The 18075-nt window shown below is 37.4% G+C and overlaps 1 protein-coding gene across 5 annotated transcripts in view; it reads right to left on the reverse strand.

The window, feature by feature from the left end:
- The window catches only part of POU6F2 (POU class 6 homeobox 2), a 318916-nt gene that overhangs the window by 16446 nt on the left and 284395 nt on the right, over positions 1-18075 (reverse strand). For 4 of the 5 annotated variants that reach the window (XM_072924039.1, XM_072924037.1, XM_030265345.4 and 1 more), the window contains exons 7-8: positions 17158-17364; positions 5452-5620 (exon numbers count right to left, since the gene is read on the reverse strand). In XM_072924039.1, coding sequence (XP_072780140.1) covers positions 5452-5620; positions 17158-17364 — 376 coding nt within the window. The remainder of the gene's footprint in view (positions 1-5451; positions 5621-17157; positions 17365-18075) is intronic. The other variant, XM_072924038.1, reaches the window with a different exon arrangement.

An 18075-nucleotide genomic window follows, 5' to 3' on the forward strand; every position in this document is an offset into this window, starting at 1 on the left:
GTTGTCTTGGACCATTTCAGAGGATATGGGTACATATAACAAAAAGGAAGACAGCTAAAATTCCACCAGCCATCATGGTGGATGGGGAAGATACATGAGTGGTATGGAAGAAATTAAATTCACAGGGTCTCCTGCACAGAAATCTGTTTTTTTCCTGCTGAAGGGAATACTTCTCCCACCTTTGAATTCTTCTGAAAATCCTGTGTGAGTTTGTTGTTGAGTGAAAATATGCTGTGATTTTAATAATTAGGGGAAAGAGCTGCTACAGAGAAATCAGTGCACCCTTAAGGAGAAACCAAATTTCAGTTGCACAGAGTTCTGCCATGGGAGGGATTACAGGGGAATGATTTCCCCAGTCAGAGAGGAGGAGAAGTAGCTAGCTGAGGAGGTCCAGTGGAAAGTAAATTGGATAAGAAGGCAGGGCAAAACATTGATAATGGAAAATGGAGTGGAGTTCAGGGAAAAAAAAAGAAGAATAATTTGTTTATGGGAGGCATTTAAATTTCATAATAACAGATGACAGTAAAATTAATCTGGGAGGAAGAAAGGAACTTCATAGAGACACAAATCTCAGAGCACAAGGGGAAGCCAGTGATTTCCACAAAGAGAACATATGGTGGAAAAGTTAAAGAAATGAACAGAGGGATGCATTTCAGAAGAGGAAAATGAAATGGAAAAAGGGGAGGAATAAAGATGTAGATTGAATGAAGAGAAAATAAAGAAGACAAAAAGAGAATACAAATAGGATTAGACAATGCAAAGAAATCATACAGAAGGGACAGGAAGAGTAGAGATGAATCTTGCAGTCCTTGCTTAGACAGAACTTATTTTAAAATGTTTTTTATTTGGAAATAACTGCTATGTTTTGTCCCCAAAATAATTAGCACTTGTTGCTGGTTAGGAATGAAGGGGTGATGATGAGAGAAAAGGGAAAAGCTATAAAGAAGACAACAACATAAAGGAAAAAAGGGACAAGAAATAAAAAAAAGAAAGAGAAATTAAAAACAAAAGGTAAGGAAACACCTTTGAAATTAAGAAACATGTTAAAGAAAAAAAAAGCAAAATAATACAGAAAATATTACTAGAATGAAATGTAAAAGTAATAAATCCAAGGAACATAGAACACTACAGTTAATAGAGTTCTTATGACTTTCTCCTTGTACTTTAATAATTTCTCTGATGTGAAGCAACATCTTGTGAAAGAGTTACTCTCTTTGCAGTCAGTGTGCAGAAACATGCCCCAAATAATTATTTGCTGAAGTTAGGATGCTCTATGCAATTTGATTAACTGAACAAGTGGCTAAATGTGACTGGTTTTACATGAACTTTGCTATATTTAGCAACTATTTCTGGAATATAACAAATCTCTGCCAAGGTACTCAGCTCCAGGACCTCTGCCAGAGGTCTGGACTACAGTTTCATAAGGAATCAGGAAAAGAGAGCAATATTCCTACCTCAGGAACAATAAAGAAATCAAAGATAGATTCAGGAAGCCACAAGTTGTTTCCTGCTGCCTTCATGCATAAGTACTTCTCTCAGAAACACCGACCCATTGCCCACCTCATCCCACTAAAAGACTTAAAACAGATTTTAAGACACTGGATTTAAATTGTAGGCCTTTCATACAAAGCTCTGCAGCCAGTGTGGAAGCTGGGATGCTAAGAAGGTCTCAGGCTTGACAGAGAGGTGCTCCTGCCCTTCAGCAATCTGCATCTGGAAACTGAACAGATTCTGTAAAGAAGCGAAACAAGGATGTCTTTCTATCTACATTCTCATGGGCAGCCACAGTTTTGTGCAAATGACTTTTCAGTCACATTAAACAATTTTCAAACTCATGAAGGAAATTTAATACTATTTGTCCCAACAGTACCACTGGTTTATCACGTTGAAGGAAAAGCTAAAAAAGGATCCCATCTGATTTTTCATTTTTCATTACACAGGTGGTTTGATCTTTCCTTACTGAACTGACCATATTTTCCTCTTTCTTGTAGGCTCTTTCCACATTACTAGAAGACTGTAGGTAGCTCTCTTATGCCCTGCAACACCATCTCTGATGTGGCAGCTCAAGCAGGGTTAGGCATGCAGTGTTAGTTCCTGTTTGTGGTGGCTGCATGCTCTCAGTCTTTAAGGATAATTGAGACGACTGGTTTGCTTCTACCTGTGTAAGGTAACTATGCAAATGGCCAAAGGGAGTTGATCTGCCCTCATGCTATTTAATTAGTCTTGAACAGCAGAGGCTGAATGAAGCTGGAAGCATAAACTCTAAACAGCTCCACAGGTTTTTTATTTATGTTTAACGTGGAATTTTTTTCAGGAGATCCCTAGCAATAACATTTCCTTTTGGAAAATTTGAGTTAACTTCCAAGTGCAACTCCTTCAACAATCAGTCTGACTGTATTAAAAGTTTCCTATGCCTGTAGCTCTTTTAGATAGGACCACAGTAAAGACATGGAGACTGGCTTGACACTCTTCTTTGTGATCACTTTTCACACTCCTGTGATGGCTGCTAGGGAGGGTGGGAGTGGCATCAGCAGGATTTGGATGCAAAGGGGGCAAAAATTAACCTTGATTCTAAAGAAAAATGTAAGATAGTAGAAAAAAAACAGACTTGAAGATTATTAAAGAGCAGGGATTAGAATTTGGAGGGAGAGAGGGCCTGACTCTGCACAGTACCAGTCACATAGAGGAAAGAAAAAAGGAAAAAGAGGTGGCACTAGTGATAAAACAATATAAAAGAGGACAGAAACTGCCTAATAAAAAGGTTGGTAGAAGGGTACAGATATGGTCTGGAGACAGTGACTGAATGGGAAATGAAATGGGAAGTGAAGTTGGGTAATGATGGACTGTGAGGAAAGGACTGCAGGGAGAAAAGAGGAGCAAAAGCATGGAGGGAAAGGGAGAGTAGATTGTGTGGAGAACAGTGTGAAGAATTAATGTGACTAGAACAAGACAAGTAATGGATGGAGTCAAGCCTGAGAGGATCGAGTAAACCTTTTATGTTCATTAATGTATCTCCCAGTTGTGCTCAAATTGATATTCCTGTGCCTCATACTCTACTCTAAGCCAAATCCATAAGCACAGCATGCTTATTTCAGAGCTGGACCAACAAGATGATAACAGAGCTATCAGCTTTTCCATCCATTCAACACATCTCCTATTTCCAACTATGAACATAGAGATTATCTCACTATATGACTGATTCATGTTACTATTCTGCTTTTGAAACAACCTTAAAATGTATCCATGCAAAAAAAATGAAGCTAAAAGAAAGTCCTTATTAAAAAATTAACACTCAGAAGCTACAAAATGCTGGAGTTACAGCAGCACACAACATAGTGTGCCATAGTCTTTGAGCCCTGGATTATCAGTTAGTTCTTTTTCATGTGCCTTGCTCAGTGTAGAGGATGAACTGTCCTTCACTACAGACAAACTGATTGATATATTGCCTTTTTACTTGTTCAGTGTGTGGCCCCAGACCTCTATTAAAGCTCTTCACTAAAGACATCTCCTCTTGAGCTCTTCTGGTTTCTTTAAAATCTTAATTTATTTTCTTGTGTTTCTACAAGATGAGGGTCTTCCCCTTCACATTCACAGAGAAGTGGACAGATATTAAGGGAAGAAGCAGTTTGGGTACCCAGTCTAGGTCAAGTAGGAAATTATTTTTTAGACTGTCTTTAAATGGTTCTTGATACAGTTCCACTATGAAAGTGCACTTAAAATTACAACTATGAGTACTGAGTTCTTCTGTAAATTGAAGTCCGGGGTCTCAAGCTGGATATTGAGAGAGCACTTGTGAAAAATCTCTTTTAAGTGATTTGCCTACCTTGCACAGGAATTACATAGCAGGCAGAAGGCTTCAGCTCCTCAGTCCTCTATTGCCTCAGGCAACACCATCCTTCATTCCCCTACAGCTTCCTACCTCAAATTATGTTCCCCAGTTATGCAAACTGAGGAACAGATTAGTGAAACAGGTAAACCCTGGGACAACAGCCCACCTGTTGTGTTAGCAATTCTGATACATCCCTAGGAAAATCCCACAGGGAATGCACTGAAAGAAGGATGAGGAAAAAAAACCCCACGATTGCATGATTTTAATCACAACAATATATTGTTATAATGAAACACATTTCTAAGAGGAATTGCATGCAGTTGAACAAACAGCTATTTTTCAAGTATTTTCTAACTTTGGATGGATTTATCCTGTAATCTCAAAAGGGCTTCTTCCACGTTGCATTTATTTTAAATAAGAATGTACAAAAGAGGACCTATTCTAGACTAGCTATTGAAAAATAACTTACTCTGTACCAGCTATTTTACTCAATTTGCCCACATGGACTAGAGGTACATTTTACGTATTTGTAATGTAAAAGCTCTTTGTCTTCCTTCTACAAACATGTCTACATAAGAAAATTTACTAGTGACAGTGCAGTAGCATTATGATTATATCTGTATCTATAAGCAGATATTTTCATTCCAGAACAAAAGTACTCCCATGGGGAGTTACATCAACATAATTTTACTACTACAGTTCTACTAGTAATTTCCCCATGTAAATGATCTCTGAAATAATATAACCAAGATTTTTTCACATCTTTCCTTGCATGACAGTTTCTCCAAGCCCTTCATAAGCTTGCATCAGTCACATATTTTTCATTACCAATATGGCATAAGCTATAGTGTTTGATTACTTAGAATATGTACATGGAGTATCATAGAACAAGCTCATACAAATCAATTGGATTTTTGCAGATGTGCAAAAACTGTTGGTGCTTCTTATGTATACTATCAACCTGTGGTTTTTGCTATTTAAAGACCAAGTTAATGCTGATAAGGTAATAGCAAAGGCTCTCAACTGTGCAATCTGGAAGAAAGTGTTGTTCAGGTCAGCTGCTACAACTCAGCTATTTCCCTGCAGTGTGCTTCTCCCTTCTCCCCAGAGTCAGTTCATTCACTCCCGATGTGGCCAGTTCATTCTTGTTTAAATGTTGCAAGCTTTTTCTGGCAAGAAAAGCTCTCACTCTGGATTTGTGCAGTATTAGGGTTTGTAAAATGGTTTGCTATATCAACCAAGCAAACAAACAAGCAGCTTAACCAAAAGTAGGAGTACCAGTTTGTCAAGGAAATTCTGAGAAATGCAATTCATTATATTGGCTGATTCAAAAACTTCTAACTTCCAAAAAACATAAACTACATTTTAGTTATAACAATTGTCTTCATGAGTCAGTTAATGGCTGCTACCATTTTTATGACCATTTTCAGCACTGATTAAATTTCTTAAGGCATGTTTACCTTAAGCCCCACCCATGATAACACTTAGTAATTCTCACTGGTGAGAGTCAGCTATTTAGCAATATACAATTGACTACAAGGAGGAAAAGCAGATTGGAAAACTCAGCAGTGAGGAGAACAAACAGAAGGGAGAATTAAGGAGAGCCAGGGAGCAATACTTACTGCTGACTAACTGGCCAACACTCAAAGCTGAAGAGGAGGAGGATGAGGAGGAAGAAGAGGAAGCCTGACGCACTGGACTTTGAGACATAGATGCTTGACTGTGAGCCAAATGCAGGAGATTGGATTGTGAAGCTGCTTGTCCCACTTGCGTCTGGGAAGGCTGATGGAGCTACATGTTAAAATGTAAAAATAGGTATTTAGAAAGTGAAGCAGTGCACCATCTCATCCATCTACTTCTGGGGAACAAATCACATAGGAGCATTAAACACCAGGGGCTTTATTCAAGTGACAATGTTGCAGGAGCAATCTGAGCTGTTCAAAATATTGTTCAAAGTAATTAGAAGGTAAATACTTCTTTTGAAATGGGTGATAAGAGACCTATGACATTTACATCAGGATTCTGATTTATTAAATACTTATCCTTACCTGTTTTCTGACTCATGAAACCAGACTTTTATTCCCTACATGGATTCTCATAGAAAGCAGGATTGTTTCACAGAAGTCCTTTCATACTGCAGGACCGGGACCAAGAAGAGTGGGAATGGGGAAGAGGACATAAACTAAGTCAAAATCCCTTTCCTACAGGAATCAGAGATTTGTTTTATGACATCAGACCTGGCAAACAAACAAAGATCATAGGAACAGATAACTTGTATTTGACTAAAACACACACAGAAACTTCTGAGCTCCATCCACATCAAGATTGTATCCAGTAAGACGCATGTAAAAAGTCTAGTGAGTAAGGCAGATGCAAATGATACATGAATTAACTTTCTAAATTTTAAAAACAAATATTACAAGAGTGTAGTCTTTGTTTGTTTACTAGGGGAATGGAAAGACCCATCGATCCATTCTGCCTATAATATGCTTTCATGTGGCATTGAAATCTAAGCACATTCCCTGGTACTGATTTTCACATAAAACTCTCAGAAAATTTGAAGGGCTGTCTCTCTACAAAATAAAGGCACACAATGGACTTTACAGTTTTGAATAGGATTCTAGTAGTCCAGTATAGTCTTTTCAGAGCATAAGAATACAGTAATATAGGTCTGATACACTCTGGTGACTGCTGCTTATTGTACCTTTATTTTATGTTGATTCTTGATATTGATCAAAAAAAGATGGTAAAAATATTCTAAAAAGGCTTCACTGCAGCTGTTATCTGCATTTTCTACAAGGTAAAAGATAAAGGCCAATGTGGCCTTGCTTGAAGTCAGTAATTAAAATCTTTCTTGAATGCTAAGGAGTATGAGGTTTTCTCTTTTGATATATAACTGAAAAAATGACTTTAGAAAAGGAGCTACATCCATTAGTAACACTCAAATTATATGTATTATCCTCCCAGCACACACAGAAATGTCTGATGCTAAGCAGACAACAAATTGTATAAATCTGTAGATAAAGGTGTCTGTTCACATTCAAGATGATACTTTCTGCAGAATATATATGAACTATTTTAATGACAATATTCCTGTTAGAATCTGTTAAGAATGGAAAAAATTTCAACTTCTTTTTTGGCTCTTCTACATGGAATAATATAATAGAAAATGAAAGAAGAAACTTTGATTTAACCTTTAATAATAATGATAATTATTTATCTCTCCAGTTTTAGTATTTTGGCTTCCTTGTGGATTAATAAAAAAAGCATTTAGTTATATCTAGGATTCTTTTTCTTAAGTACATTTTAAAAAATATAACTGCCACTTTATCAAGGGTATAACAGTTGAGAAGCTGATTAAAAGGCTTCCAGCTTTCAGAATCATGCAAGGAGTGAGCTTCTTAAACAAATTCTCTAACAGCTGGATTTTATCTACAGAGAATTCCCAACTCAGATATTACTTTTATATCTTCTCTTAGGGAAACATTCCACTATAAGGGCTGGCCTCTTCTGAACACAGAAGAAGTGGACTGCCTGCCCACACATTATATCCACATCACATCCAGACAGCAGCTTTCAGAAATAGGCAGGTGTTTGGTGTCTGGGTCTGTTGTCTGAGGGAATCTCTGGCAAAACTAAAGATTTCAGCCCAGGCAAGGGAAGATAAGTACTGTATTTAGATGAGTTAGATGCTTTCACACTATGTGGAACAGTCTACGAGATGTTAGTGCTTATCTGTGAGCATGGAGGAACAAATACAGAGCTATCTTTAAAGAGAAAGGTCTGTAAAATTATAGTCCAGTCAACTAAACTTCAACCATAGAAAAGTACTGAAGAAAATAATCAAACAATTTGTAAGCACTTGCAAGAAAACAAGGTAGCGACAGACAACTTGGATTGCTAGAAACAAACTGTGTCAAACCAATCTGATCCCCCTCTAAGACAGGGTAATTGGCCTTGTGGACAGGGAAAAAGCAGTAGGTGGTTTGACTTTACAAGTGTCTTGACACTCCCTCATGTGACATTCTTTATAATCTAAGGAAGCATAGTTTAGGTGAAATTGCTGCAGAATGAATGCCAAAGTATTTTGAAAGCAAAACTGAGGATAAAGTATCTGTGGAAAAAAGTGTCCATGCATGGTGCTTCACAGAAGTCTGTCTTCATTCTGCACTACTCAATATTTTCTTAATGACCTGGATGATGGAGCAGAGAATACCTTTACTAAATTTACATGCTGATGACATGCTGGGAGGAAATTTTGACAGGCTGGATGACAGGATTAGGAATCAAAATGTTTCTGTGTTTTGAACATACTGGCTGCAAACTGGTGGTGTTAAAAAAGTGAAGCAAAGACAGTTCCCATACCAAGGCACGTGAGTGGGAGTGATGTCTGCAGTGCATGTGAAGGGCACCTTTTCTACTGAGCCCTGGAAAGACCTCTGCAGAGGGGAATGCCAATGCCATGTCCACAGCTGGGTGCCAGACTGCATTAAAATCTGGACCAACTAGAGTTAAATAATTAGAATGGCCGAAGGCCTGGGAGTTAACTGAGGCTTATGAAGACACCTGCAATGAACTGGTCATGTTTAATGTAAAGGAGGGAAGACCAAGCGGGATATGATGCCTGCTTTGTATACAGGCATAGCTAATGAAAAAAGAAGATAATCATTCTGTGCTTTATTAATTTTATAATGGGCCTAGATATCTGGGAGGGTCAAATTAGATGTTGGGAAAAGCTATCTAATGTGACAGTGAAACACTGGCATAGACTACTGGTGGAATCTGTGGTTTTCTGTGACAGTGGTTAGGACCAAATTAGCTAAAAACTGGAATAGCTACTCCATCTGAGAATAACAGGTTAGACTGGATAATCTCTTGAACTTTGACCTTCCACCCCTAATTTTTTAATGATTCTCATAGTTAAAAAACATAATTTCCCATCAGCATTTCTCAGGGAGAAAACAAACCAAACATTTTCCAGCTATGTTACAACATATAGTCACTGAACAGCTCAGCTAGTGAGCACATGCACAGTAAGACTGAAGCCTCTAGGAAGCTCTGGAACGAGAGGGCATTCTGCATTTTTCAGCTCTGCATGCAAGGCATACACAAAGTCAGAATCACTATGTTGCATGTGCACAATATGATAGTTGAATCTAAAGTGTTTGAGTCTCTGTGCATGTTTTGTACTATGCATATATTTTTAAAGTAACTGGAATACCCAGAAGCTTGGCAACTTTCTTGCTGAAGGTCCAGAAATATTTAAACATAAGAAATATAAGAAATTCTTAAATATAAGAAATTCTCATAATTTGGCTGGGCATAAAGGAATATGGCTAGTGAAGTTTGGATTCACAGTAACCTTAGGTGCAACACCGATATATAAGGGATATTTACAGGTTGGTTTCTAACTCACAGCTTGTGAGGGAGAAGTGAGCAATGTGGTTGAAGAGGCTGATGAATCACCTTAGGACCTGACCAAAGACTGAGAGAGGATTCCATCTTTAACTTCCTACATAATTTCTAGCACACCCTCTGCTTTACAGCAGATGATGTTAACTGTAAATGTCCAGCTTAAAAAACAATGATTATTATCTATGGTATGAAATTACATTAAAATACTCTCTATTTTCATCCACTATAATTTCCACTCCAGAAATAGCCTTAAGGAGAGGCTATGATTAGATTATGAATTAGATTCTAGATGACAGAATCAATTTGTATTTGCAATAGCTGACTTTTCCCAATTTTGAACACGTTTATATAATATGAATTATATTTATGACTGTTATGCATTTTCCATTCAAAGACAGAAGGAGGCACAGAAATTACAGAAACAGTTGCTGTAAGTGCCATTTTTTGTAAGTGGATATAGTAGACATGCCAGAATGATGACTGTATGGAGCCGTGATCTGTATCTGGTAGGAATTTGTGTATGCACACTACAGCTAGAGGGATGAAGTGAATATGAGAAGGGAAAAGTGCATCATAATACTTGGTGAGAATAAACTGAAAACTGCAAAGAGCCTCAGCTGTATTTCTTTTGCATGAGCTTTACATATTGCTGTCAACAGTGAAGGTAGTATTGACTGACAAATGCAGAGGTAAAGAATTGGTTAGGTCCGTAAGACTGAATTTTGTTCTTACATTATTTGAGTAGGGTATTCCTATGCTTGGGATGGTTGACTGGAGTTCTGTGTTAAAGGCCTTATGAGATCTGGGATGTTGTCCTCTGCATCCAGAAAGCTGCATAAAAGTGATAGGGTAACAAGGTATTTAGCATAAAATAAGGAAAGAGAAAGAAACTAAGTGGAAATTTAGAAAATTTTTGACAGAATATTGCCCTGTATCATAACAGAGCTGCTACTTGGTTTTACAGAGAGTCTGGAGAAACAGCAAGGGTGAAATGGATTTAATGGAAAGGATAAGAAAATAATGAACTTAAATTGCAATAAGGGTAGCTAGGGTCAGGCATCAGAATGACCTTTTGAATGCTAAGGAGAGGTGCCCAGATTGCCTAGGGATGTCAGAGAACCTCCATCACTGAAGATTTTTAAGAACAAGCTAGACAAACCTCTGTCAAGAGTGATATAGGGACAACTGATCCTGCCTAGCGGGAGGAGACAGACTATATGAACTCTTCAGGTCCTTTCCAGTGCTATTTTTCTATAATTGAGTGAAAAAGAAATCTGAGAGATGAGGAAACACAACAAATTAGAGGAGACATGTATAACAAAAAAGTGAAAAGAAGTATAACAAAAAGAGCAGAAGAGATGAAACTAAGAGGAATGGTACAAAGAGCAAGAAATGCATCTTAAGCGATGTTAAAGATTTTCAGTTTTTTCTGATGTCAGCTAGTTCATCCTGAGAAATATGGATATTAGCTCTTGTAAAGACTAAAGTCCATGGAAGGTCTGAAAAATAAATATCTTGATATAAAAAGACATTCCCAAAAACTTTGAAATTGTATGATAATGCCTTACAGTATTAGTAGTTTAATGTTTCATGCTTCTATTTTTCTTGCAAATGGAGTCCTCTGCTCTGTATACATTTCCTAAAATACATTTGATTTTGAGAAAGGGTAATAATATGCTGAGGACACTGCATGACTCAAGAGCATGATGACAGATGAAGTCTGTTTTTAAACCTACACATACTGCATGAGCAGGCATGGGCTTCAAAGATGTTTCCTAAATCTTCTAGCAATTGGAAAGAACAAGTTAATACACATATCCCCATCCTTCATGCCAAATCCCTTTCACAGTAAACTATGCCAGAGTATGTCACAAATACTGTACCCCATCACCCTAATTTAGGTTACTCAAATAATTTCAAGTAACAGCATATATGAATCTGAATATGAAAGATATTTGATAAATAATAAGCATCTTCTCTCCCAGTGTAGTATAACGTCATATAGTACATATAGCATAAAAGGTGTTTGTACACACTGCTTAGACTGACAGAATAGCTACATTTGGAAACTAATATAGAAAACATCCTTAGGTTCACACTAGCTGTGTACATATTGCACCCAAAAAGAAGACTAGGCTGTGGACATAACTGGGGGCAGGACTTTGACAGCATCTGCTGAAGTTCTTTCAAAGCCTTTCCACTGAATCACAACCACTTTCAAAGCACACTGTAATTGAAGATCTTACAACTTGTTAAATGAGTTTGGGAATATAGCTGGACTTCTGTAGAAGATTTAATTTTATATGCAAATTAGGTGCATAAATAATTTTTTTGCCCCTATCAGGAAGGATATAATATCAATATAACAACAATATTATTGACCATACATTAATCACTAATTATAATTATTTATCACTTAATGACATTAATTAATAATGTAAATATTACAGTAGTATTATAGTAACAGTTTTAAATGTGTAAGTGCATAATTCAAAGGTAACCCTTATATTCCTACAGTGAACAGCACTGCATACTTTCTGTGCTGAAGTTGCTTAGAATGACAGGTAATGTAGTGACGCCATCCTATTTCCAATGGTTTGGTGTGGTTATATCGACTGTTTTTGAGATATCCTTCTCCTATAGGTGCTGATGCCACAAAGAAAACTGGTCAGGAAAAGATAGAAGTTTCAAGTCAAGTGTCACTCTGTGGCATGGAAAGTCTGATGCAGTCCCTTGTAGTAGTAAGTAGTCTAGTAATCCTGACTTTCAAAATTCTAGCAATTTATTCACAGATGAAATAGAATTATGCAATGATGGTGGTAAAGGAAAAGAGAAAGAAGCAAGAAAAATTGTCACCCTCATCACTGAAAGCCATATAAGAAGCAAAAGAAAAACAAAGTTGTATTGAGACAACACAGTTTAGTGACTATATTGAAACAGAGAAAGAAGAGTGCATTTCTCATAAAACAAGACAGCATCAAAGCTATAGGAGCATTGCAGAGAGGAAATGCTTGAGAGCTGGTTATATTTAAATGGGAGAGAATAACAAGGGATTGCATAGAGTTGTAATAACAAGATGGTAGGGTTTTTGTGGCAGGTTGAGACAGCAGAAAGGGAACATCTAACGTGAAATTTGGCAAGCAGATGTACAAGAATCACCATAGACCCATCTGAGAGGCATCTCTGTCTTTTCAACAGTTAATCTGGAGCATGATAGCCAATGACAACAAAGATGGGGAACTGAAAATGTAGGAAAATGCTGCCGACTAGCTCACTTTACAGCGTTAGCATTGGCTAAAGCCCAAGACTGGCCATGCTCTAAGACACAATGAAGTATGAAAAATTCTGTCAGGCGTTGTAGATAAAACAAGACTGAGGACAATTGCGACTACAGTCCTGATTTAATGAATCTATGCAGAAAGAAAGAGCCAGGCAAAAGTGAGATGGAAACCTACTTTATGTAGTATAACAAAGAACAATAGAATATCTAGTATTTGCTTCTGTATGGGAAATAAAATAGTTAAGAAAACACCAATTATTAGGACATCTGTTTAGGAAATTCATAAACAAGAATGTGTTTGAACTCCGGTGATCATTGGCACTGGATTCTTCTCAGTCAATTTTTCTCACCTTAGAATTAATTGAAAATCCTCAAATGGCTACCCTATCCCTCTCTCATGTCAATGGAAACAGTGGAAATGTTAAGATACCTATTAGGGATTCAACCTATCCAAAAATTTTTCTATTTTGGTGTCTTGAGTTTTCCACTGGACATGCATATGTCTCCTTGTCTATGTTGATACAGGAAATCCAGTTAACTAGCTTACACCAGACACCTAACTCCTCTATGACAAAGTTAAGCAAGGTGCACACTTTCCTAAATTTTATAAGACTGCAATTCACGGTTTAAGTTCAGCTGTGCTGTTGTTAAGGTTGTGTTGTTAGTGATATGAAAGAACATCTTGAAACAAATTTTTCAAATCTGCTAATAGATGACAGTGCAAACAAATTTTTACAACAAATTAATCTGTTCTCAAAAACAATGTGCCTTAGCCATGCAACCTCTATTTTGACAAAATTCCTCTTGAGAGGCTAGGAGGAAAAGCAGAAGTTAAAGTTACAGGGTAGTCTTTTATTATGGAACACAAAGACCTTATAAAGCAAGAAAAATAAAATTAGAGAATAATTTTATTATTTCTTTTTCAAGAAAGGAGACTACAAGTAGCAAACAACGTATTTATATACAATTTTTGAAATATTTTAGCAACCAGCAAGGAAATATGGTGAATAATGTTAAAGTGGAATCTGCAGGAAGAACACATGAATTTCTTCAATTAGTACAGAATACCATGAAAAACTTAAAAATCCTGTTTAGAGCATGCCAGGGGAGCACTTTGACAGGTAGTGGATCAGTGCAAAGTGATTCACATTAAAAGGAACCATTTCAGTAATACACATGCTAATAATCAGGGAAACAAAGATATATAATGGTGGACACGTCTGCTTATTAGGTAAAACTGTTCCATGAACAGAGATAGAAAAAAGGAAAATGTTAGGCTGTATTGAGATAATGAAAGAAAATAATGCTGAAAATAATATCATGTTGTGTAAAACAGGGATGCATCCTTCCTGTGACCATGGCATTCAGTTCTGATCAAAAGATCCGAAACTTGAAAGAAAACTTCAACACTTGAAGAGTGTGGAAATGGCTAAGCAAAAATTATTAAAGACAAAACCCTCTTTCATTATGAACAGAGATGAAAAAGGTACTGAATAAAACAGGAGTGCAAACAACTGCCTGCTTTAGAAAGCCATTGCAATTTCTAGGAGAATTCTTGGTGCTCCTTAGATTAGCAAAAAGTTGGAAAATAGTAAAATATCTGAAGTTTTACCTACTTGGTGTAATTTGAAGGGGAAAATGCCTACTGTGGGTAGTTTAAAGAACATAAATCAAAATGATCTATTTATACTTAAATACAGGAAGAACAAGACTACATCAGACTTGCTTGTATACATTGAAAAGCAACCTATTTACAGTGCAGAAAAAGAAAGACTGCTTTACACTTCATGTAAGTATTCCATGAACTCATTTCCATTAAGAGACATTGAAGTTTTAGTCTGTCAAGTCTGAAAAAGTTGTATGAATAAATAACACATATAGTCTACCTAAGTAAAGCTGACTAACAACATCTGAGGCATTTAAGTCTTCAGTCATCAGGGAAAAAGTAAGCACTAGCATGCATTACTTAGGAACTGGAACAGTTTACAAAGGTTCAATTATTGTGACTCAGCTAACAAGCAGCAGCTCAGTATCATTGCTCTTTTTCTCCTTCAGTAGTTAAGTTTCCAAGGAAGTGACAAGTTGAAAGCTAAACTAGGATTATCTGTAACCGGAGCATTTTTACTACATTATTTATTTCCTGCATTTATTTCTTCAAGACATGCTAAAAACTTTCACCAAATTTGTGTTGTAATCTTTCCCCCTGCTGAAGCTTCTTTCAAGTCAGAAGACGCCAAATACTGTGTGACACCATTTTCATAAACATTTTGAATTCCTGCTGAGCCCTCTGATTTGAAACACTCACTCCATTCTTTTGAAAATGATATTTTAAACCTTATGACTTAATATGCTATCATTAGCCAAATGCTACAGTTAGTCTAAGTCTCTACTCAGGCAAAAAAATAAACCCAGGATCTCCTTAAACTTCGAGCAAATCTATTCACTTAACAAATGACACAACAATTTGTATAACACTAGCTCAATTGTTTTTCACCGTCCATCAACATTATTCCTATGAGGAATCTAGCTCTCATGCATCTTTTGTGCTCCCACTGAAATTCATTACAAAATTTTCTCTGACTTCTTTCAGTAAAACCAGAAGAGCCAGTAGAGGGAGCACAAACACATAGAATTAATTTTCTGTGGTTCCTATAAAAACGATAACCTATACTATTTCTTCATAATATTTGCACTTATATATTTTTTTCCCTCCCTGATCAAAAATACTGTCTTGATTAAATTTCAAGAATGGCTGATTCACGGTAAGGAGACTGTGTTGTTTGGTGGCTCTTCTTGCAACCCCTGGGACCTCAGACTCCATGTAAGAAAGAGGCAGAGGCTGAACGCTGTGAAAATAGTATTGGCAAAATAATGTTTTTTACCTCCATAGCACTTCTGGGCAGACCAGCTTAATGGCGAGCATCTTTGGCTCTTGGACATAATCTGTTCTCTGCAGACTGATATTTTTGCCAGCTGATCCCTGCACACGAGCACACAAGTTGGGTAAACAAGTACAGTACAGCATGATGGGGCTAAGCAGTGCTCTCTACTTTGCAGCCCTGCTCATTCAGCAAGCTTCAGCTTTCAGAGTTTGTCCCTTTATGTGAGCCCAGTGCCAGGAGCTGTGTAGAAAATGCTACACCTCTGTACTCTCTCTGTCCACTGACACTACTGGCAGACATTGCCTGGAAGGAGTTGCTTTGCTGCAGAACTCAGAAGGTGAGTTGCTCTTCATGTGAGAATGTCTCAGGCAATAATACAGGTCCTTTATCCTTCTATTTACTTCTAAATTTCATGAGTTTCAAATAGGATCTCAGGATTGCTATGATTTTTGCATGCTTCCCCCATAACGGAGAAAAAGATCTAATCCCTTCAGGGGACTTAAAAAAACCCCAAACATCCCACACAGCCCCAGGAAACCAAATGTGAACTGCTGAGTTTCATATTTCATTGTCAGGCTTTCCTGTGGTGGAGAACACGGAGCCTGCCCTCAGATCCATTCAGCTTTGTTTGAAACCATGTATATGCAACCATTGCAAAAGCATTTGCCAGTAGTGCAAGTACACTCCCATTAAAGAAAATAGAGTTAGATAAATGATAAGTGCTTTGAAAAATGTTCATCCTACATACTACAGACGATAGGATGGGGAAAAAGCAGGTAACCAATGGGATGTGAAATGTTTTCAGAACAAACAAAAAAGTGATGTTAGAGATTCATTGGTTCTATACTTCTAAAATTGAAAAAAAAAAAAAAAAGATAAAATCATCAGTTTGGAATTCAGGTGGCCTGGGATACTCAGCAGCATACAAGAAGCTGCTCCCTGTGCCTGGAGGTGTCAGCAGGAATGGCAAACAAGTACTACCAGCAGTAGGAATGCTAAGCTGAATATTTCAGTGAGGGACATTTTTGTAAGTACCTATTTGGTAATCCCATTTGATGTGTTTTCTGTCCTCAATTTTCCCTCTTTCAGAGATAAAAGGTAGGACTACAATTCCTTGCTTTACAGATGTAGGCAAAACTAATGGATTTGACTCTAAAGTGCTATAAGAAGAGCTACTGAAGGGTTCTTGGACCTCAGTGTGGTCACTGGATCCATCCTTAAGTCTGTCAACTACCTGCAACCTTACACTGAGTAATAATTTCTACAGAATACTTTCTGCCTGTGCTATTATATGTAATCATATCTGATTTCCCAGTGAGGAAATCTAATAAGATTTTATATTTTCCCTTGTTTTCCCTGTATGTTCCAAATAATTCCAAGCCCCAGTCTACTAGGTGACCACTAACTAAGGAACTTTATAGGCCAGATGGGCCAGATGGATCTCTTCTGGTTCATATTCCTATTGCATTTTCATTGCAGAAAACTTATCAATTGGTCCTATACTGACCTTGAAAAGAAATGAAAAAGAATAAATTGATAACTCTTGAATGTGTAAATAAATTATATAATATGACATTATTAATTACTACATATATAGTATGCAGTAATAAACTATGCAGGGCAGAATTAATTTCTGCTATTAAAAATGGAAAAGAAGTGGGGGTTTTTAGAGAGGCCATGAGAGTGTCTATGAGGAGCAGAAAATTTCTGTGTGTCTATTTTGATAATCATTCAGGCTACAGACAATTTACCTGCTGGCCTGGTTTGAGCGGCGATAGTGTTATTCCCTGGGTATTGATCACTGGGAGTATCTGGTTGCCGATGACAGTGGCGATGATCTGACCCTGGGCATTAGTCAATAACTGTGGAGTTATCGGCTGCACCTGAAGTCCCTGAGCTCCACCTGCCGCCTGGCTGGACGGGACTGGATTAGGCATCAGTGGGATTGTTCCAATAATCTGGAAGAAACAACACAGGGAGAATGCACGCATGCCACATATACTTGCCACACCTTATATTCTGCACGTTGAATCAAACTTAGGTGATAAAAGCATAGTGAGACTGCTAAGACAGGCTGAGGATGGGAAACAGTCATTCCTTCGCTGGGGTGATAAGGACTTTCCAATCATTTGCTACATCACATATCACCTGTACATTTTACCACTGTCCACTGTCACCTGGAGCAAACATGCTGTGGTTTATGAGTGTCTGAAACAAATGCTGGCCCACACTCTGGGCCCTGGATCATGGTTTGTTTCCACTATTCATTTTAACACTGACTGAGACAGATAAAAGCATCAGTCTTTTTGTCTTACTTTCTACATCATCCATATAATGTTACTAATGGGGCTTATATAATTTTACTTGATTTTCTAATACCAGGTACTCTAGATGACCACCTATTACTCCCATGTGATCTCAGGAAGATGCAAAAGGATACTGGTACCTCTCATGGCGTGCCTTATTAAGACATGTTCATAAAAATGCAGCTGGTTTTGGATGACAGCTATGAAGTACAACACAACAGGAGGGCTGATGTTAGATAAAATATATTAGCTAACATTTCTGGGGCAAGTAGTTGCAGAAAGAGACACTTGTGACATCTCAGACTTGAGAATACAGTGATTTCCTAAAATGTGAATGTGCCTGTAAAACTAATATTAGGATGA

Source organism: Taeniopygia guttata, chromosome 2, assembly GCF_048771995.1.
Source record: "Taeniopygia guttata chromosome 2, bTaeGut7.mat, whole genome shotgun sequence".
In the NCBI taxonomy this organism is placed as follows: Eukaryota; Metazoa; Chordata; class Aves; order Passeriformes; family Estrildidae; genus Taeniopygia; species Taeniopygia guttata.